This window comes from Pseudoliparis swirei, chromosome 10, assembly GCF_029220125.1.
Source record: "Pseudoliparis swirei isolate HS2019 ecotype Mariana Trench chromosome 10, NWPU_hadal_v1, whole genome shotgun sequence".
Taxonomy (NCBI): Eukaryota; Metazoa; Chordata; class Actinopteri; order Perciformes; family Liparidae; genus Pseudoliparis; species Pseudoliparis swirei.
In genome coordinates this window covers 18,180,316-18,201,893 of record NC_079397.1, presented here as the reverse complement: position 1 = coordinate 18,201,893, position 21,578 = coordinate 18,180,316, and the positions used below count along the sequence as shown (strand labels likewise).

General features: G+C 53.6%; 2 protein-coding genes across 3 annotated transcripts in view; one reads left to right on the top strand and one right to left on the bottom strand.

Moving 5' to 3' along the window:
* The window catches only part of osgep (O-sialoglycoprotein endopeptidase), a 265,288-nt gene that overhangs the window by 170,104 nt on the left and 73,606 nt on the right, over positions 1-21,578 (bottom strand). The gene's annotated exons all lie outside the window — the stretch shown is intronic.
* The window catches only part of nav3 (neuron navigator 3), a 68,294-nt gene that overhangs the window by 381 nt on the left and 46,335 nt on the right, over positions 1-21,578 (top strand). For both annotated transcript variants that reach the window (XM_056425151.1, XM_056425149.1), the window contains exons 2-6: positions 145-197; positions 6,862-6,934; positions 13,317-13,470; positions 14,180-14,257; positions 20,433-20,566. In XM_056425151.1, coding sequence (XP_056281126.1) covers positions 195-197; positions 6,862-6,934; positions 13,317-13,470; positions 14,180-14,257; positions 20,433-20,566 — 442 coding nt within the window. In that variant the 5' untranslated portion in view covers positions 145-194. The remainder of the gene's footprint in view (positions 1-144; positions 198-6,861; positions 6,935-13,316; positions 13,471-14,179; positions 14,258-20,432; positions 20,567-21,578) is intronic.

Below are 21,578 nucleotides of genomic sequence, written 5' to 3'. Positions count from 1 at the left end.
CACACGCACGCACACACACGTACACACGCACACACACACACACACACACGTACACTTTTACACATGCCTACATACGCACATTTATTATTATTAACACACTGAGGTGAGTCTCCTTGTGGTGATCTTCTGGTTTCTCTCCTCCAGCCAATGAGAAGGTGGAGGACATCAACAGCAGCCCCCGCAGCCACGCGCAGATGGTGAGTGATGACCTTTGACCTTTGACGTTAACGCTGGTCAACATCTGGAGCTCCTTCAGACCTCTGAGACAGTTCAGAGGATTTATTGTGCCTCCACTGCACTGGTTTCTATTCTCTATTCAGGTAGAAACCAACAGATGAGCTTCTACCTTCTGGCTCCTCCCACAGTAACCTCACACACCTGTATGAGGTCTGTATATATATGTATATCATATATATATATTATATATATTATATATATATAATATATATATATATATTATATTATATATATATTTTATATATATATTATATTATATATATTATGTATATCATATATATATATTATATAGAGTAAATATAATATGTACATATACAGTATTTATATATATACTGTATATATTATATATATATATTATATATACATATTGTATCTATATATACAGGACTGTCTCAGAAAATTAGAATATTGTGATAAAGTTCTTTATTTTCTGTAATGCAATTAAAAAAACAAAAATGTCATGCATTCTGGATTCATTACAAATCAACTGAAATATTGCAAGCCTTTTATTCTTTTAATATTGCTGATTATGGCTTACAGCTTAAGAAAACTCAAATATCCTATCTCTAAATATTAGAATATCATGAAAAAGTATACTAGTAGGGTATTAAACAAATCACTTGAATCGTCTAATTAACTCGAAACACCTGCAAGGGCTTCACGAGCCTTGAAAACACTCAGCTTGGTTCAGCAAACTAAATCACAAGCATGGGGGGAAGACTGCTGATCTGACTGCTGTCCAGAGGACCATCATTGACACCCTCCATCGGAGGGTAAGACACAAAAAGTTTCTCAAAGAGCAAGCTGTTCACAGAGTGCAGTTCAAAGCACATCCACAAAAGTCTGTTGGAAGGGGGAAATGTGGCAGGAAACGCTGCACAACCAAGAGAGATGGACTGCAGCCTTAACAGCATTGTGAAGAAGAGTCACTTCCAGAATTTGGGGAGCTTCCAAAGACAGTGGACTGAAGCTGGAGTCCAGGTATCAAAAGCCACTGTTCACAGACGTGTCCGCAAATAGGCTACAATAGCCATATTCCATGGTTCGTTTACTTCCTGAACTCCAGAACCAACGCAATGAAGAAGCATCTGACTTGGGAGGAAGCGCGCCAGCCAACTGCCGCTTGTTTCTGTAGTATGCTTTGGCTTTATTTCCTTTTTTGCACTTTTCCTCTCTTTTTTCTTCCCTTTTCTTTGCCACGTTCTGTCTTAGCTACGGCCCGGACACTATGGACCATAACTACTTTTTCCTGATACTTCTACTGTGGCTTTTGTTTCACTTTGTCATTGGAGTATCTGTGAGCCGCAGCACAACAATGACGGGCCCGCTCTGTCCACCGCGCGCTACCAGCTGATCGCACCAGCAGGGGCCGGAAGCTTCTGCCTGGAGCAGTGATTCAGTGATCTCCGCTGGAGCTATGGATAGGGGCTCGCGGGCTGCCAGCGGGTGTCTGCTTGAGGGCTAAAACGAGGAGATACAAACCCTCGGTACCGCCGATCATAACGGGAACGTGAGGTCTTTTGGCGAATAAGACGGATGAGCTGTTGGCGCTACAAGCCCAATGACTGAGAGGGTCTTCCAGTGAGCAGTCTCTTGTTTCACCACTGAGACGTGGCTGCACGCGACTATCCGGATCACAGCGCTGCTTCTTTGCCCGGCTTCAGGACTGTTCCGGCTGACAAGAAACTACACAGAGCGGTAAGAAGAGAGGCGCGATCGCTGTTTATGGAATGAACGGTTGGTGCCACCCCGGACCATGTGGTGTGAAGGAGCGCTTCTGTGTAAACTTGAACATTGAACTGTTGGCCGTGGGGATGTGCCCGCATTTATTTGCCGGTGAGAGAGTTCACGTCCTACATTTTGGTTGTCGTGGCATGTGCTGCGCCATCAGCTGACGCTTGAGGAAGCTGTGGACACCATCCACTCCACTGTGTCTGCTCGCTGAATCATCAGCCTGGAGCATTCATGGCTATCACTGGTGACTTTAACCATAATTCATTGGATAAAGCTCTCCACCAACCTTCCATCAACACATAGACTGCCCAACTAGGAACAATAAAACTCTGACTTGCTGTATGCTAATACTAAGGACGCCTATGGCGCCACTGCCCTTCCCCCTCGGCAGGTCTGATCATGACCTGGTCCGCTGACTGCACCAGGTATGTTCCTCTGGTGAAGAGGTATGTGATACCACCAGGACTGTGAGGAGGTGGTCTATGGAGGCTACCCTACGGCTCTGCCAGGACTGCTTCGAGTCAACGGACTGGGATGTGCTGTGGACCGCACGGGAGGACATCAACAGTATGACCGACTGCATCACGGAATACATCAAGTTCTGTGAACACACCACCATCCCATCAATGGACTGTGCGCTGCTTCCCAACAACAAGCCTCCTGATCACCAGGACCTGAAGCCGCTTTCTTAACATGAAGAAAGCTGCTTTCAGGTCTGGAGACAGATGAGCTGAGGAAAGCCCAGCGCAACCTGGAAGGTGAAGCTCAGGAGGGCAAGGACTCCTACAGGAGGAAGCTGGAGGCCAAACCCAGCTGAACAACACACAAGGGAGTGTGGTCTGGCATGAAGCAGATAACTGGCTCAAGGTGGGAGGGGAGACAGCCAGGGAGCCCTGGAGAGGCCAACGAGCTGAACTGTTTTTTCAATAGGTTCAGTTCACAGGCCTCCCCTGTCCTCTCCACATCACACCTCCCAAACACCTCCTCCCCCTCTGTCTCCCCTGCTGCGGTGCACATCCACTGAGCCCTCAATAACAATGGGCTCCTCCACCCCTCCCCTCTCTGTGTACTGCGACTGACTAGGTGAGAAGACAGCTGGAGAAACTACACCAGCGCAGAGCTGAAGGTCCTGATGGCATCAGCCCGAGGGTCCTAAAGAGCTGCGCCACCCAGCTGTCTGGTGTACTGCAGTGCCTCTTCAACCTCAGCCTGAGGCTGGGTGAAGACCCGTTGCTGTGGAAGACGTCGTGCCTGGTCTCGGTCCCAAAGAAGTCAGCACCATCTGGCCTCAACGACCACTGACCGGTCGCCCCCACCTCCCATGTGATGAGGGCGCTGGAGAGGCTGGTCTTGGCCCACCTCCGGCCGCAGGTGAAATCATCGTTGGACCTCTGCAATTTGCTTACCAGCCTCATGTGGGAGTGGACGACGCCCATCATCTACTGCAAGGCAAATGAGCTCAGTCGCACCTGGATGGAACACCGGGATGTTCTGTGAGAAGTCACTTTTGACTTCTCCAGTCATTTAACACCATCCAGCCACTGCTGCTGAGTGAGAAGCTGGTGGCCGTGGACGGTGCCCCACCATCTCCTGGATCACTGATCACCTCACAGGCAGACCACAGTTTGTCAGAATGGGCCGTGTGCTGTCTGGAACGGTGGTCAGTGATGTTGGAGCCCCACAGGAACTGTTCTGTCTCCTTCCCTCTTCACCCTGTACACCAGTGACTTACAGTACAACCTGACGGAGTCATGCCATCCAGTAGAAGTACTCTGATGATTCTGCAGTGGTCGGGTGTAATAGGGATGGACGGAGGAGGAGTACAGGGCAGTGGTGAGTGACTTTGTAAAGTGGGCGACAGAGAACCACCTCATGGGGCTGAACGTGGCCAAGACCAGAGAGATGGTGGTGGACTTCAGGAGGAAGGGCGACAGCTCCTACACCTCTGAGTGTCCTGGGAGTGGACGTGGGACATGGTGGAGGAGTACAAGGCACTCAGGCGTGCTCCAACGACAGCCGACTGAACTGAAGGCCAACATCAACGCCTGTGTACAAGAAGGGGATGAGTCGCTCTTTTCTCCTGAGAAAGTTTCGATCCTTCAACGCATTATTGCAGCAAGATGCTGGAGTTATTCTCACCAACTTGTCGCCAGTGTGCTGCACTTTGCCATTGTCTGCTGGGGAGCAGTATCGAGCCGGTGACACCAGCCGCCTTAACAAACTGGTTAGGAAGGCTGGCTCCATCATCGGCTGCCAGCTGGAGCACCTGGAACAGGTGGTGGAGAGGAGGTCGTTGAAGAAACTGGTGTCCATATTGGACAACCCCATCTCACCCTTCCACCACCTCCTACAGGGACAGAGGAGTACTTTCTCCAGACGTCTCCCTCATTCCTGCTCCCGTGCTGCCACAAGGAGAGATACAGGAGAACATTCCTGCCGACGGCCAAGGAGCTCTCTACAACAGTTCACCTCTTGCCAGATCACCCTAACCCTTCTTATATTTTGTGTTTTGTTTTTTTATTCTTGTGTTGCTGCTACTGACTCGACAAATTTCCCCTTGGGGATTAATAAAGTATATATCTATCTATCTATCTATCTATGGAAAAGAAGCACTGGACAGTTGCAGAGTGGTCCAAAGTCCTCTTTTCAGACGAAAGCAAGTGTTGTATTTCATTTGGAAGTCAAGGCGCCAGAGTCTGGAGAAAGGCTGGAGAGGCGAAAAATCCAAGTTGCTTGAAATCCAGTGAAGTTCCCACAGTCAGTGATGGTTTGGGAGCCATGTTGGGCTGCTGGTGTTATCCACTGTGTTTCATCAAGTCCAGAGTAAATGCAGCTGTGTACCAAGAGATTTTAGAGCACTACATGCTTCCGTCTGCTGAAAAGCTCTATGGAGATGAGGATTTCATTTTCCAGCATGATCTGGCACCTGCCCACAGTGCCAAAACCACCAGTAACTGGTGTACTGACCAGATGGCATTACTGTCCTCGATTGGCCCTGCCAATTCCCTGACCTGAACCCCATAGAGAATTTGTGGGTATTATGAAGAAGCTGAAAGACACCGACCCAACAATGCAAATGAGCTAAAGGTCAGCTATTGAAGCATCCTGGGCATCCATAAACCCTCAGCAATGCCATACAGGCTGATTGCCTCCATGCCATCGCCGCATTGATGCAGTAATCCGTGCAAAGTGATTCCCAACCAAGTACTGAGTGCATTATCAATGGACATTTTCAAATGTTTGATTTTGTTTTGCTTTTATAAATCTTTTTTTTTACTTGTCTGAGTGAAATATTCAAATTTTATGAGATAGGATTTGTAAGTTTTCTTAAGCTTGCAAGCCATAATCAAAGCAATATTAAAAGAATAAAAGGCTTGCAATATTTCAGTTGATTTGTAATGAATCCAGAATCGCATGACATTTTTTGCTTTTTAATTGCATTACAGAAAATAAAGAACTTTATCACAATATTCTAATTTTCTGAGACAGTCCTGTATATATACATACACACATGTATCCCTGTGTTCCCCCTCAGTGAGTCATGGTGGTTTCTCCCGTTGGAGCAGGTTTCATGTCGACCAGCCATCACTCACACTCTCCTCCGTCAGCTGGAACATTTGGATGTGGTTCTGTGAAGGCAGCGTCCCCCGTCCCCCCCCCCATCATTCCTCCAGGCTTAGTGGTCTCCTCTCCCCTCCCGGCGCGCCCTCTGCTCTAAGTGCTTCCTCATTGGGCAAAGAGCGCCTCATCAGAAATGCTCTTTTCCAAATTGCTTTTCATGGCGGCGTGGATCCGTCTGACGGGCGGAAAAATAAACAATGTGGGTTTCCCGAGAAGCCGTTACAGGATGCCACAAGAACCCCGAGAGCCACCAGACGAGCCGTTAGAAACCTGCGGAACATTAGCGTCATCAACACCTCCGGCCGGCGTGCCGCTGCGGCGCCGAGCCTCCAGAAGCCTGGCTGGAGGCGGAGCTCCACAGATGAGATTCGGCCTCCAGCCAGAGAGATTCACCGCTATGAGTTCGCTCCTCTTCGAGACGCTTCACTTCAGTCCGAAGTCTGTTGACCAAAACCACGTGTAGCATCTCTCCTGTGGAATGGTGATGCACATTTAAAGAAATATAGATTCATGGAAACATATCGATGAGGAATATCTGAACAATATTCATCCTCTAGGGCACAGGTGTCAAACACAAGGCCCGCGGGCCAAATCCGGCCCGCCGCATCGCATTAAGTGGCCCCTGATGGCTTGAAAGACACGTGATCACCTTCTCTTAAAGAAATTGAAGAAAAATGTCACGTGCTTTTATTTTGAAGGTTTCAAATTAAATGGATTCATGTTGTAATATGAGAGACATTTTATTATGTACAAAATTTCTACACTCAAATCAACAATAATCAAAAGCAGAGAGAGTTATTTAACAGTATGTTCGAGGAGCTTCTAAAGTGTTTCTGGCCCTTTAAGAGGGCGGCCATGATGCTGATTTGACACCCCTGCTCTTTTTGGTTTAAAAGAAGTTGCTCTCTAGCGCCCCCTCGAGGTCTGCCCGGCAACGCCCCTCCCCCAGAATGTCCCATGGACGTGACATGTTTCACACATGTCCGCTTGGACCTGCTCTACAAACAAGCCTCTCGCACCCTTAAGCTCCGCCTCCTCCCCGCTGGGTGTGATCCAGGTGCTCTGGGTGTGTAGTTCCGGTGTGATTGTGTATGTGTGAGTTCACATGTGCATCGCAGGTGAGACGCTGCTGTCCGGGTCCGTGGCGACACCTGCGTCGGTAAGTGCTGGCGCACAGTACGGGGTCTTTATGGCCTCCGCCCGGAGGCCTTCAGGCTGCCGGTCACATGGCGCCGGCCTCTGCTGACTGTCTGCCGTCTGCCTCCACAGAGCCACAACGTGGACGCCTGCCTCAGCTTCCTGGACGCCAGAGGAGTGAATGTGCAGGGGCTGTCGGCAGAAGGTAAGACGGACGAGAGGTCAAAGGTCGGAGGAAAGTCAGCGGCACAGAGAGGACCTGTTTGACCGTTAGCGGGTCGCGTTCCATGGAACGTCTTCAGGACTCTGAGACTCGTTGGGATCTGCAGCGCTCCCTGTGGCTCTGTGGGCGACCACTAGGGCGTCCCAGTGCATTGTGGGAGGAGGGAGCCCGGCCGCTCTCGTGGGTAACGGTTCTCTCAGCAACACGTTGTCCACAATTGAGCCTGAAGGAGAAGTTCAGCTCCAGAGTCTCTCACTGCCTGAGGGAGTGGAGAGAGGTGAGTGAAGCATTGCATCATGGGAAGTGTCCCATTCGAGGCCACGCGTTAGCTAGGTAACCAAAAAACCCTAACCTAACCCACTACCCCCTAACCCCCTACCCCTAGCCCACTACCCCTAGCCCACTACCCCTAGCCCACTACCCTTAGCCCACTACCCCTAGCCCCCTACCCCTAGCCCACTACCCTTAGCCCCCAACCCCTACCCCTAGCCCCCACCTCAACCCACTACCCTAGCCCCTCACCCTTAGCCTCCCCTACTCCTAGCCCCTAACCCACTGCCACCCTAGCCCACTACCCATAGCCCACTACCCTAGTCACCCCCTACCCCTAACCCACTACCCCTAGCCCACTACCCCTAGCCCACTACCCTTAGCCCACTACCCCTAGCCCCCTACCCTTAGCCCCCTACCCCTAGCCCCCTACCCCTAACCCACTACCCCTAGCCCCCTAACCCACTACCCTTAGCCCCCTACCCCTAGCCCACTACCCTTAGCCCACTACCCCTAACCCACTACCCCTAGCCCACTACCCTTAGCCCACTACCCCTAGCCCACTACCCTTAGCCCACTACCCTTAGCCCCCTAACCCACTACCCCTAGCCCACTACCCTTAGCCCACTACTCCCCCAACCCCAGCCCCTACCCCAGCCCCTACCCCAACCCACTACCCCTAACCCATCACCCCCTACTCCCAACCTCAGAGTCCCCTACCTCTAACCCACTACCCCTAACCCACTACCCCCTACCCATAACCCCTAGCCCACTACCCTTAGCCCACTACCCCTAACCCCTAGCCCCCTACCCCTAGCCCCCTACCCCTAACCCCTTACCCCTAACCCACTACCCCTAGCCCACTACCCCTAGCCCCCTACCCCTAGCCCACTACCCTTAGCCCCCTACCCCTAGCCCCCTACCCCAGCCCCCACCCCTAACCCACTACCCTTAGCCCCTGCCCCTAGCCCATCACTCCCCAGCCCACCACCCATAGGCCCACTCACCCCGCCCCTCATCCCAGCCCACTACCCCTAGCCCACTCACCCTTGAAATTTCACCCCAGCCCCCTAACCCCTAGCCCACTACCCTTAGCCCCCTACCCCTAGCCCACTACCCTTAGCCCCTACCCCTAACCCACTACCCCTAGCCCACTACCCATAGCCCACTACCCCTAGCCCACTACCCTTAGCCCACTACCCCTAGCCCACTACCCTCAGGGGCCCCTACCCTAACTCCACTACCCCTAGCCCACCACCCATGCCCACTACTCCCAGCCCCCTACCCCTAGCCCACTACCCTAGCCCACTACCCTAGCCCCTCACCCCTAGCCTCCCACTCACCCTTAGCCCCTACCCCCAACCCACTCACCCCAGCCCATCACCCATAGCCCATACTCACCCCAGCCCACTACCCTAGCCCCCACCCCCAGCCCCTACCCCTAACCCACTACCCCTAGCCCCCTACCCCTAGCCCACTACCCTTAGCCCCCTACCCCTAGCCCACTACCCTTAGCCCACTACCCCTAGCCCACTACCCTTAGCCCCTACCCTAGCCCACTACCCCTAGCCCCTACCCCTCAGCCCACTACCCTTAGCCCACTACCCCTAGCCCACTACCCTTAGCCCCCTAACCCACTACCCCTAACCCACTACCCCTACCCCAACTCAGAGGCCCCCACTCTAACCCATCACCCCTAACCCACTACCCCTACCCATATAACCCTCTAGCCCACTACCCTAGCCCACTCACTCCCCTAACCTACTCACTTCTACCCCTAGCCCCTACCCCAACCCCTACTCCCTAGCCCATCACTCCTAGCCCCCCACCCTAGCCCACTACCCTTAGCTCCCCACCCCAGCCCCCTACTCCCCTAACCCACCACCCTTAGCCCCTCACCCCAGCCCACTACCCCAGCCCCCTACCCCTAACCCACCACTCCTTAGCCCACTACCTCCCAGCCCCCACCCCAACCCACTACCCTAGCCCACTACTCCTAGCCCACTACCCCAGCCCACTCACCTCTAGCCCACTACCCTTAGCCCACTACCCTAGCCTCTACCCCCAGCCCACTACCCCTAGCCCCTAACCCACTACCCTTAGCCCCACCCCAGCCCCCACCCCAGCCCATACTCACTCCCCAGCCCACTACCCCCAGCCCCTGAACCCCACCACCCCAGCCCACCACCCTGAGCCCACTACCCTAGCCCACTACCCTAGCCCCTACCCCTAACCCATCACTCCTTTAGCCAGCCCACAACCTTAGCCCACTACCCCTAACCCCTAGCCCCCTACCCCTAGCCCCCTACCTCTAACCCACTACCCCTAACCCACTACCCCCCTACCCATAACCCCTAGCCCACTACCCCCCTACCCCTAACCCACTACCCCTAGCCCACTACCCTTAGCCCCTACCCCTAACCCCCTACCCCTAGCCCACTACCCCTAGCCCACTACCCTTAGCCCCTCACTCCCAGCCCACCACCCTTGCCCTCACTCCCAGCCCACTACCCTAACCCACTACCCCTAGCCCCTCACCCCCAGCCCATCACCCTAGCCCACTACCCTAGCCCCTACCCCTAACCCCAGCCCACTACTCCCAGCCCCTACCCCTAACCCACTACCCCTAACCCACTACCCCTAACCCCCTAACCCACTACCCTTAGCCCACTACCCCTAGCCCACTACCCTAACCACTACCCCTAGCCCTCAACTCACCCCACTACCTCAACCCACTTGTCCCTAGCCCCTAACCCATCATCACTCCCTAACTCACTGCCTCCCTGCCCCCATCCACCCATCACCCCCTACCCCCAACTCCACTACCTCAACTCCCCTACCCCCTAGCCCCCTCTGGCTGCTATATGTGGCCTTTATTATCTTTCTACAAGTGTCTGTGGGATGTTTGATGTTTCCTCACTTATAGTCATCACCTCCCAGAGTCTCCTGCATCTCTCCGGTTGGGAGTCTGTAAACTGAAGTTTCCAGAAAAGGGTTATGGTTCCCCTCTGGGGGGGGGGGGGGGGCATAATAACAGCGAGGCTCGGTGGTTGTTGTGTGCAAGAGGAGAACGTAGCTCTAGCGGCTCTGGACTCTTAAAGCGTGACCCTCTGCCACAGAACACCCGTCGGTCTGACGGGCGCCACAGCCGTGAAAGCTGTGGCCAGTAACGGCCTCTGTGAGGGGCCCCACAGCAGGTCTCCTCTGAAGAGCCTCCGATTGGCTGATGGGCCGGAGGGACCCCCACAGAGGGACCTGCTCCCCACGAGGAGGCGGGGCCTCAGGGGTCTGGAGCTGGAGTCTGAATTAAAAGGTGTTTACACAGAGGAAGACGAGCGACTGTCTGGGGACGGCATAGAGGTCAAAGGTCAAAGAAGGTGAAGACCCAAAATATGGTCATGTTCTCATGGTATGTGTCGTCTCCCTAGAAACCTCCTCCTCTTCCTCTTCCTCTTCCTCTTCCTCCTCCTCCTGCTCCTCCTCTTCCTCCTCCTCCTCCTCCTCCTCCAGCTGCGTGTCAGACTGCAGTATAAAGAGAGATTAATAGTCTCCAAGTTTCACAGCCTGCAATCACCTCACTGGCCAGCAGGGGGAGACACCTGAGCCTCGGCATGCTGATGAAGAGTGAGAAAGGGATGGTTCAGGGGTCAGGGTTTGATGGTTTAAACTAAAGGTTGATGGTTTGATGGTTTAAAGGATGATGGTGTTGGTGCCAGCAGGGCTGCAGTTTCTTTCTTAGATTATAGTTCATGTTTCATATGTTCTATTTATTCCCATCTTCTATCACCTCACCAACACTAACTTCTTCATCCCCCTCTCTTTCCTCTTTCACCCCCCTGTCTCCCAATCAAGTTCTTAGCTTGAGGACTCATTGACCGACCACCTGGGCGCCTTGACCCTGCCTCCATCCTCCAGGCTGTTGCTCCTGATCTTTCTGTCCTTTTCACCCATCTTATTAACAGCTCACTCTCAACTGGTTGTTTCTAACCTCTGAAGGAGGCGAGAGTCAACCCTCTCCTGAAGAAACCTGACGCTTCAATTCGCCTGAAGTCAGCAACCACAGTAATCCGGGTCTCTTCTACCTTTCTCTCTCCAAAACTCTGAGCGAGCTATCTTTAACCAAGTGTCCTCCTATTCCACAGTAACAGCCTTCTTGACCCTCACCAGTCTGGGATTCACGCCACTGACAGAGACTGCCCTGCTTTGCTGAGCAGCTTCACACTGCCAGGAGCATCCTCTCTCCTCCTCTCCTGTCCTTATCTCACTCTGCTAGAGCAGCCTCTCCTCTGTCCTTATCCTTCTGACCTTCGCAGACGGACACTGTGAACTACCTGATCTCATTCTCTTCTTCAGGACCTGGGATCTCTAGTACTGCACTCGCCTTTTCTCTCTCCTACCTTAAAGACCGCACTTGCCTGGGTAACTTGGAGAGGATCTGTGTCTGATCCTTGTCCTCTCACTACTGGGTTCCTCAAGGTCTGGCTGGCGGGGTCCCTCCTCTTCCTTCCTTCACTATGGGCCCCTGCCCGTCCTGGCCCCTCCTTCCTCTCACTATGGGGTTCCCCATGTCTGGCCCCTGTCCCCTCCTCTTCTCTCTGTACACAAATTCTCTCGCTCTGTCATTCGCCTCAAGATGGCTTCTCCTACCATAGCTATGCCGACACCCAACTGATCTTCCTGCTTCCACCGTCAAACACAGGTGGCGGTGCCAATCTCTGCCTGTCTGACTGACATCTCAGTGGATGTCTACCACCATCTGAAAATCAACCCTGACAAGACCTAGCTACTATTCCTTCAGGGAAAGGCTCCCCACCCATGACCTGGACTACCACCCTTCAACAGCCTTGTGTTGGCTCCTACCCTGACTGCCAGGAACCCCGGGTGAGCACTCGACAGTCAACCTCCTGACGGCCAAACATCACTGCACGCTGCCTCGTAGGTACACGCCTGCACAACATCAGGAGAATACGGCCTCTTCGTACTCAGAATGCGGCGCAGGTTCTGGTCCAGGTTCTGGTCCAGGCTCTCGTCCAGGTTCTGGTCCAGGCTCTGGTCATTTCACGCCGACTACTGCAACTCCTCCTGATACTCACGTTAAGGCCATCCGACCTCTGCAGCTCATCCAGAATGCAGCAGCTCGACTGGTCTTCAGTCTCCAAATTTACCCACACCATCCGCTTCCTTCGATCTCTGCACTGGTTACCGTGGAGCAGCATCCGCCTAAACACTGGTCCTGTATGCATCGTGCTCTGAACGGATCGGGGCCCCGCTATCCGCTGGGATATGGTCACACCGCACACCCGTGCACGCTCGGCCTGGCCGGGCAACAGCCAAATCGCCTTGTGACTCCTGCACTTTGTTAATCACTGAACTAGACTCGTTTGCTGTCCTGGCTCTCAGGGTGGTGGAACGAGCTCCCCCACTGACATCAGGACAGCAGAAAGTCTCTACATCTTCCCAGAGACTGAAAACACACTTTTCCGACTATATCTGATTGAAACACAGATTTGCACTTCAGTGGCTCTTAACAGCACTTATTATGGTACTTTGTAGTTCGACTATGTTGAGGAAACATTCTGAAGTTCTGTTGTTCTTAGTTTGTACTCTAGGTTGAAATGCACTTATTGTAAGTCGCTTTGGATAAAAGCGTCTGCTAAATGACATGTAATGTAATGTAATGTAATTTCACGAGCTGGATTCATTGTTGTTTTCTTATGTCACTCCAACTGAGAGAACCCCAGACCAGCTGAACCCCGTGCTGAGCCTCATCCTCAAACATCTGTGTAGTCTAGATTAGAGCCTGACGAGTGGAATTGCCCCCCTCTCTGTACAGTTAGCTGCCATAACTCAGCATCTCACACACGGCTCCTGGACATCTGGTCCTCTCAGCAGCCGCTCTAAGCTCCGCCCCCGAGGGACAGACATGTTTAACTTCAGTGTTTGAAAGATACAATAAATGCTTTAGAGAATATTCACGTTCAGCCTCAGGACACCGAGAACCAAAGTCCTTCCACTCCGAGAGCGGCGGCGATGTGTTCCCGTCCACGGTGCTCCGTGGGGACCGCGGCGCTGACCCTCCCCTCTCGCCCCGCAGAGATCCGGACCGGCAACCTGAAGAGCATCCTGGGCCTCTTCTTCATCCTGTCGCGCTACAAGCAGCAGCAGCAGCAGCAGCAGCAGTACTACCAGTCCCTGGTGGAGCTCAGCCAGCAGGCCGCCGGCCTCAAGACGCAGGACATGCAGTCCAGGTACCCCCCCCCCCCCGCTCGTCTCATATATATAGATGTAGCCCTGAAGGTCACAAGGTCGTGTCCCTGGTCTGAATTAGCGGGACAGGTATCGGTTAGCGCTCCTGGCGGTCCGGGTCGCGCCTCCTGGAGGCTTCATGGGGTCCAGTTGGAGGTTCTGCAGACGGGAAGTCGTTGGTCGTGAGCGCAGAAGTGAGACGCCGCCATGGAGACTTGCCCTCACCCGCTGATCATTCACTCTGACAGACAGAGCTACCGCCGGTTAGCTTAGCATCAACACTGTTAGCCTGACTCCGTCTGGAGGTGACCTTATCCACCCTTCTGTTGCATTGTGGGTAGCCGGGATCCTCTTTTTATAACAAAATGTTAGAGAAAGATTTTAGTTTCAGACTAAAACATGTCATGACATGTCACTGCCTGCTGTCCCCACTAGGGCCCGGGGGGAGGAGCTCCACTATCGGGCCTAGTGCCCCCCCCCCCTAACTGCTGCCTCTCATGGGCTCTGGTGCCTCTTCTTCCACATGGAAAGATCTTCAGCGCTGTGGTTTGGATGAGCGGCCCGGTGGGGGGGGGGGGTCACATATAGCTGTGGGCTTCACTTCCATCACCCACAGGCCAACCCAGGAGGAACAGGGAGGAGACGGAGAGAGAGACACCAGCAGCTCCTCTGTGGCCCCTCCCCTCTGTTAACCCTTTGTGTTCTCTTCAGCCTCACAGCGCGGTGTGCCAGTCCTGCGGCCCCCGGGGGCCCCGGAGGCCCCGGGTCCCCACAGAAGAAGAACACGAGGTAGATATGGAGCACCGAGTGTGACGGGGTTCTCCGGCTCCGTCGGGTCACATGGTCCCTCCCCCCCTCACTCTTCCTCCCTCCCTCTTCCTCACTCTCCTGGTGCTCTGTGTTCTCCTGTCAGACGTGTTTCTATTGGATTGTTCTTGGCTTGGTGCCAACGTGCTAACAAGCGATCTATAAACTATATTATATTATATTATTTTAATATAATATAATAATATATAATATAATCTGGAGGACTGACTGTGAGGTCAGAGCAGCCTTTGAAATCAGTTCATAAAAATCCCATCAAACCATAAAGATCACTGAGAGATAAATCTTGTTTTTTTACAATCATGACACGACGTCTTATTCGTTCATCGATTTATCTTATTTAGTTTTTTCTTGCCTGAAAACAAATTAAATCGTACAAACAAAGACATCCTCCCTCATCTACGTATGATGTTTCTTTGATTTAAAAAAGACTTAGATACACACACACACACACCACACACAAGCACACACAAACTCTCTCATTCCCTTCCCCCTATCCACAGACACCTGTGGTTGTCTTTCTCCCAGGACCTTTCACATTCCATGGCAACCCACTCATCTTAAGTGGACTGGAGAACTGTCTGTTGTGGCCTGGGGAGGACGATATACCAGAACACGATACACGAATCTCAATAATACTGATTGTATCTACTCTCCCCCATCCCACGCCTTCGCCTGCTTTTAACCCCAGTGACCGGACGTGGGCCAGCGGCTGCTGAGTTGGCGCCGGACCGGTTGGCTGCTTGTTTGCGTTGGTTACCTTCTGCCTCAATGGATGGGCTTAGATCACCCATTTGTTGATTACCTCCCCTCTTCCTACCAAGCAAGTTATGTCTAAAATGTATGTGCTTATGTGCTAAGGTGTTTTTTCCTGCTCACACTGTACCTCTCTCGGCATGTCGGGGTTGGTGTTTTTTCTCGCTTCTTCCCCTCATGTTATGCTGTAATCTTCATCCAATCTTCTGTGTAATTTCGATGCTTTTGTACCTGTACTCTGGCAAACGACAAATAAATATATCAATCAATCAATCAATCAATCAAACACACACTCTCACACCTACACATACGCACTCACACTCACTCACACTCACACACACCATCCTTCAATACGTGATGACGATGTGTGTTGTCGTCCTCTAGGTGTTACGTCTGTGTTCTATTTCATCCTTCCTGACCGCCAGAGGCGGTGCTTAGCACTGGATATCTTCCGCCTCATGACAGCAGGCTTCCAGTATTAATAACAACAAAGTCACCTGCACTGGATGACCCGCCACCGGGTATAAGTCTGCACATCCCGAGATCAGTTCTTTTTTTCATCTTCTCGCAACGAGGCATCAGCTAAGGCCGAAGTTTAACTGAAGCTCGTCAAGGAGCCTTAGGACCAAATGTAGTCTTTTTCGGTCTTCACCAGAGCGCCTTCACCGCTAAGCTTCAATCGGGTGAGTTCGAATACAATTGTTGCCTATGACGGCATATCACAGGAGGAGCTCGCTCCTGCTAACTGTGTGCTAGGAGCACGTCCGCCGGTGCTGCCACACCGCGACCGCCTCTCTGTGCGTTGAGATAGCGTGTGTGTTGACTTTGGTAGCATTGCCGCCGTGCATAGCTAGCAGAGTGTCCACTCAGGCTAACGGAGCCTACGCTAAATCGACAGCTACCTCCTGTTCCACAGGACCTCGGCCCAAGTAGCGGAGCGCCTCGCTCAGGCTACTGGTGGGCGATTACAGCGCTAACGAGCGCGTCCGCCTGCTGCGGCTGGATGCCACACTGCTACACTGCCGGCTTCCAGTGAGCAGAGCGTCCCGCTCAGGCTCACCGGGGGGACGCTGGGGAGGCTATAAGTCGATACTGATGCATACTGCACATGTACCTCCATGACATCGCCGCTGTTACAGCTAGCAGAGCGTCTCCACTCAGGCCAACTAATGCCACGCTAATGCTGACAGACCAGATGAGTGAAGTGTGTCCTCACTCTCTCACTAGACATGCTGGGTTCTGACCCGTGTTCACGGGATCAGCGTCTACAGTAGCGCAGAGCTCTCGCTCAGGCTTACTGGGAGGCACCAGTAAGTACAGTGGTCATATTAGTGGAGAGGGTCCTCGAAGAGACCTGCCCTCTCACTACGACTGTTTCCACAGGACCTGCTCCCCCGTAGCACAGGCTTTCGCCCAGGCTACTCGTGGGATGCTTGTAATTACAGCTACTGTACTGAAGAGGTGTCCTCGCTCTAGACGGACTGTCTCCGTCCTGCTCCACAGGACCTGGGCCACAGTAGCGGAGTGCTACTGCTGCGACCCTAGCTGCTACAGCTACCGTACTAGTGAGGGCAGTGGTGGCTGATACCCTCACTAGACGGGCTGTCTCTGTCCTGCTCCACAGGACCTGTGCTGCAGTAGCGGAGTGCGCTCGCTCTAGTTCCTGCTAGGACCCCAACAGACAGGTCAGGTCAGCTCCAGGCCAGCCGACCAGTTGCAAGCGCCGGCTAGGAGCCGCAGGGGCTCCCCTAGCAGTGCAATCGGGCAGGCTAGCTTATAGAGTAGGTCTGCTGACCGCAGAACTAGCTCAGATAAGTCGCCACCCTAGTGCAGGGAGGACTGAAGCATCAGATCCACCCACGGCTGATCCATTCCCAAGGGAGGACATCCCAGTGGCAGTGTCCACCAATCTCCTTACTGGAGGACGGGGACAAGCGGCCCACCCACGCTTCTGGGCCTGATTCCCATTCCTCAGGCCATAGCCCCTTGTAGGGGGCAGTCGGCCCCATCGGGTTCGTCATTCGCAGGGCACAGGAACTGCTGGATATAGAGCAGCCGGAACCCCACGCACGCTAGTGCATTCTTCAGGGGCATTCCCGGCCCTGCCACCTTTTCAGTCTCCCCTCCAGAGACTATCTGAGGGGTTACCATCTTACGACAGATCACCGAACCCCGGCGTCCATGCAGGATATGGCCAAATGTGGCCTTCGTCCCATGCCATCCATTGAGCTGACTATCGCATCCATCGGTTTTCCCCAAGGGGACTCGAGGCGGATGACCGGTGCCCTCGAGCCCAGTCGGTTCTCAGGTGACCATTTTACCGTGCTTACTACACGGCAACTCCCTCATATGTCATACTTGACTACAGCCTCAGTGATGCTTCGCTGCAGGCATGTGCACTCGTCAAGAGAACCTGGGCGCCTAATGCTCTCCAGGGTTCAGACCAGCTGTTTGGCGGCGCAGGCACCCTTGTCGAGGCATGTAGGAACAACCTCCCTACTGTCCCAGTGAAATCAGGGGACCTGCTCTACAGGCGCAGCAGCGCTTGCAGTGCAAGCCGGTTAGACCAGGCAGCAGTTATCTGGTCTTCGCAGGACCGTGTCCACACCCCGCAGACTCGGGGGCGCCACGTCTTGACTTTCTCAGGCTGAGCCCAGCAGACATCCTTCGTGTGGTCTCCAGAGGAGATCGGCTCATGTCTGTCGACTTAAGGGAGGCCTTTTGTCAGGCCCCTAGAATGCTTCACAGACGGTTGCTCTGTTATGCTTTCCAAAGCCGTTATTCCCAGGCTTCTTCCATGTGGACTTCCCCAGGAGTTTCTACAAAAGGGCATTCCTGCCGCCCTGCAATCACCAGGGCGTGAGGAAACTGCCATCCTGGACGATCTGGCTGATATGTGCGCCATACCCATTTAGGGCCACACAGTGCATTACTTGCACTCTCTCACGCCGCCCGGTTGGGCCTTCGTGAACAAACAACTGTCTGAGCCATTCTCAGAGCATAACCTTTATTGGTGTAGCTCTAGATGCAGCCACTAAGCGGGCCTGGCCGTCACTCAGACAGGTGGACAGCATCCTCTGCAGCCTTCCCTCTCTGAGGGCAGATGGCTGTCTTTTATCCTCTCTTCTGCCTATCGGGTAAATTGACAGCTGCATCAGCTGTCTTCACTCTTTTTCACGCTGCCGGTTGGGCCTCGTGAACATAAGGAGTTTTCTGAGCCATTCTCGGAGCATAACCTTCATTGGTATAGCTCTAGATGCAGCCACTAAGTGGGCCTGCCCGTCACTCAAGCAGGTAGGTACTCTCTGAGGGGCAGGCAGTGGTCTTTATCCTTTTTCCTTGCCTATGGGGCAAATGCTTGGCTGCTGTCGCGCGCCCTTCGCATGGAGGGCCTAACAGCCTTCGCCAGGGGCCACAGGCACAAGATGGGGTCACAGTGGTGCCTCGGCTCTATCCCGTGAGGGTGAGAGCACACCCGTCAGAGGGTATCCCCAGGAAGGGTCCGCCCCACCGGGAGGTCGCCACAGCAGACTCCGCCTCTCAAAGTGGGGCGCAGTCTGGCGGTACAGGACTTCCAGAGGACAGTCTATTCGCGACACTTGGGTCTGGAGCCACAGGCCATGCACCTAGCGCTCAAACAGTTCCTGCCATACTTGGGAGGGAATATGTACTTGTTGGGCGAGACATCGCCTCAACCACGTGTTGGCTTGAACCTCCAGGGGCCTCTAGGGCGGCAGAGCTGCTCTGAAGCTCCCGTGCCCTTCTGATTTTCTTACTCTGGTAACCTTTCACCTGACCAATTGTCGGGCGAGGTAGCGACCAGGAGAACGGAACCGGGGCGTTCCCCACATTTCCGCTGATCTTGCCAACTACTCGGGGTTTTCAACAGGGCCACCGAATTTTGCTGGTGGGGCCGTCCAGCCAGGACTTGGTTCCCCTGGCTGCACAGACTTCGCTGTGAGACGCCACGGTGCCTCGCTGACATGCGGGACCCCTAGCACAGCTAGATGGTGGGACCTGCCATCCCGATCCCGGCCGTGCCCAACAAAGGGCTTGGCCGCAGGAGAGCAGAAGCAGCTGAACAGAATCAGTCCAAAGGACTATTCTAAATGCCGGAGTGCCATCCGTCTCACGACGTGCAGACCGAAGCCGCTTCCCGACCAGCGGACGGAGGGACCCAGTACGGTGCCTCGTGCCTACGGTACTCACGCCTCCGTCATCCCTTCTAGTTAAGGGCATGTCGGCCTCTATCGTGAGGGCCTACATAGCTGCCATTTCAGGGCAGCATGCTAAAGGCGACAATGATGCGGAACAGCCACAAGCTGGTGTCCCTCTTCATAAGGAGGGCCTCAGTGACTATCCCCTGAGCCCCGAGGGCTCCTCCAGGGACTTGCCCGCACTGGACACCCTATGCTCGCCTCCCTTCGACCCTTGGCAGAGGCAGAGCTGTGGTTGCTGTCGGCAAAGACCTTTCATCCTTGCCATAACTGCGGCAGAGCAAGTAGGCAAGCTACACGCCCTGTCGGTCAATGAGCCTTGTCTGAGGGGAACTCAGAGGGCTCGGGTGTCACACTGCGGCCTAAAGCAGTGGCTTCCCCCAAAGGTGCTGGCACGCTCGGGTCTCAACCAGCCTGTCCAGCCTGCACAGCTTGACCACCATAACTAGTCAGTTAGGGTGGATCTAAGAAGGGCTATGCCACTGCAGAACAGTGCCTGTTCCACTAGATAGTGGAGGCCATTGCCTGTGCAGAGGTGGTGAACGTCCGTGCTCTGCCATCCAGAGCAGGGTGTTGTTCTACCAACGGCGTTCCCACATCACGGGCGATCCAAAGAGGTATGCCCGTGGGGAATATGGGTGCATATGTATGCAACAGCCTCAGGGGCATCGTTGAGCACATTCACCAGAGACTACAGAGTGAACGGGAACACCCTCCATGCATTGCAGGTGGTCCAGATCCTCTGCTTGAGTCATATGAGGTAGTTTCCTTGGGATTCCTCGTGACTCTGTTGGTATAAGTCATCCAGTGCTAAGCACCGCCTCTGGCGGTCAGGAAGGATGAAATAGAACGCAAGTTACGTATGTAACTATGGTTCTATGAATCCTGGATGACCGCCAGAGTTCTTAGTCACTCGGAATCTCGTGTGTTCGCGAGAAGATTCCGTAGAACTGATCTCGGGATGACACCGGAACTTATACCCGGTGGGCGGGTCATCCGAGGTCACGGGTGACTTTGTTGTTATTAATACTCGACCTGCTATGCGCAAGACGGAAGATATCCAGTGCTAAGCACCGCCTCTGGCGGTCATCCAGGATTCATAGAACCATAGTTACATACGTAACTTGCGTTTTCTTTTGTCTTATGATAAACACATCTTATGACAGGCTGCCGGGCCCCTCCAGAGCCTCTGCTGCGGGCAGCGGGGCCCCCAGGAGCCCCGGCTCCTCCAACCTCAGCCGCCGCAGCCAGAGCTTCAGCAGCATCGACCGGACCCAGCCGCCGCAGTACCACGAGCGAGGTGAGCGGCCACCAGGGGGGGTCATGTGTGTGTGTGTAACGTCATGTGGTGTGTGTGTTGGTAACGGGGTAATGTGTGTGTGTGTTGGTAACGGGGTCATGTGGTGTGTGTGTTGGTAACGGGTCATGTGTGTGTGTGTGTTGGTAGGGTCATGTGTGTGTGGTAACGGGGGTCATGTGTGTGTGTTATAACGGGGCATCTGTGTGTGTGGTAACGGGGGTCATGTGTGTGTGGTAACGGGGCCGTGTGTGTGTTGGTAACGGGGTCATGTGTGTGTGTGCAAACAATCATGTGTGTGTGTCATGTGTGGTAACGGGGGTCATGTGTGTGTGTTAGTACGGGGTCATGTGTGTGTGTAGCAGGGGTCATGTGTGTGTGTGTTGGCAACGGGGGGGGGGGTCATGTGTGTGTGTGTTGGCAACGGGTCATGTGTGTGTGTGTTGCCATGTGTGTGTGTGTTTAAGGGCATGTGTGTGTGTGTTGGCAACGGGGTCATGTGTGTGTTGTAATGGGGGGTCATGTGTGTGGCTGTGTGTCATGTGTGTGTGTGTGTGTGTGTGTGTGTGTGTGTGTGTGTGTGTGTGTGTGTGTGTGTGTGTGTCTGTGTGTGTAAGTATGTGTGTGTGTGTGTGTGTGTGTTTGTGTGTCTGTGAGTGTGTGTGTGTGTGTGTGTCTGTGAGTGTGTGTGTGTGTGTGTGTCTGTGTGTGTCTGTGTGTGTGTGTGTGTGTGTGTGTGTGTGTGTGTGTGTGTGTGTGTGTGTGTGTGTGTGTGTGTGTGTGTGTGTGTGTGTGTGTGTGTGTGTGTGTGTGTGTGTGTGTGTGTGTGTGTGTGTGTGGATCATATCTCTTGCACCAGGCGTTCCACGAGGAGAGATGACATTTCATTCCTCGGCAACAAAAAAAAAAGTCTGTTGCCATGACAACGACGAGTCACTGCTCAGTGGAAACAGCCTCCGGGATGGAGGGAAGAGGAGGTGAGAATTAAGGGAGGAGGGAAGAGGAGGTGAGAATT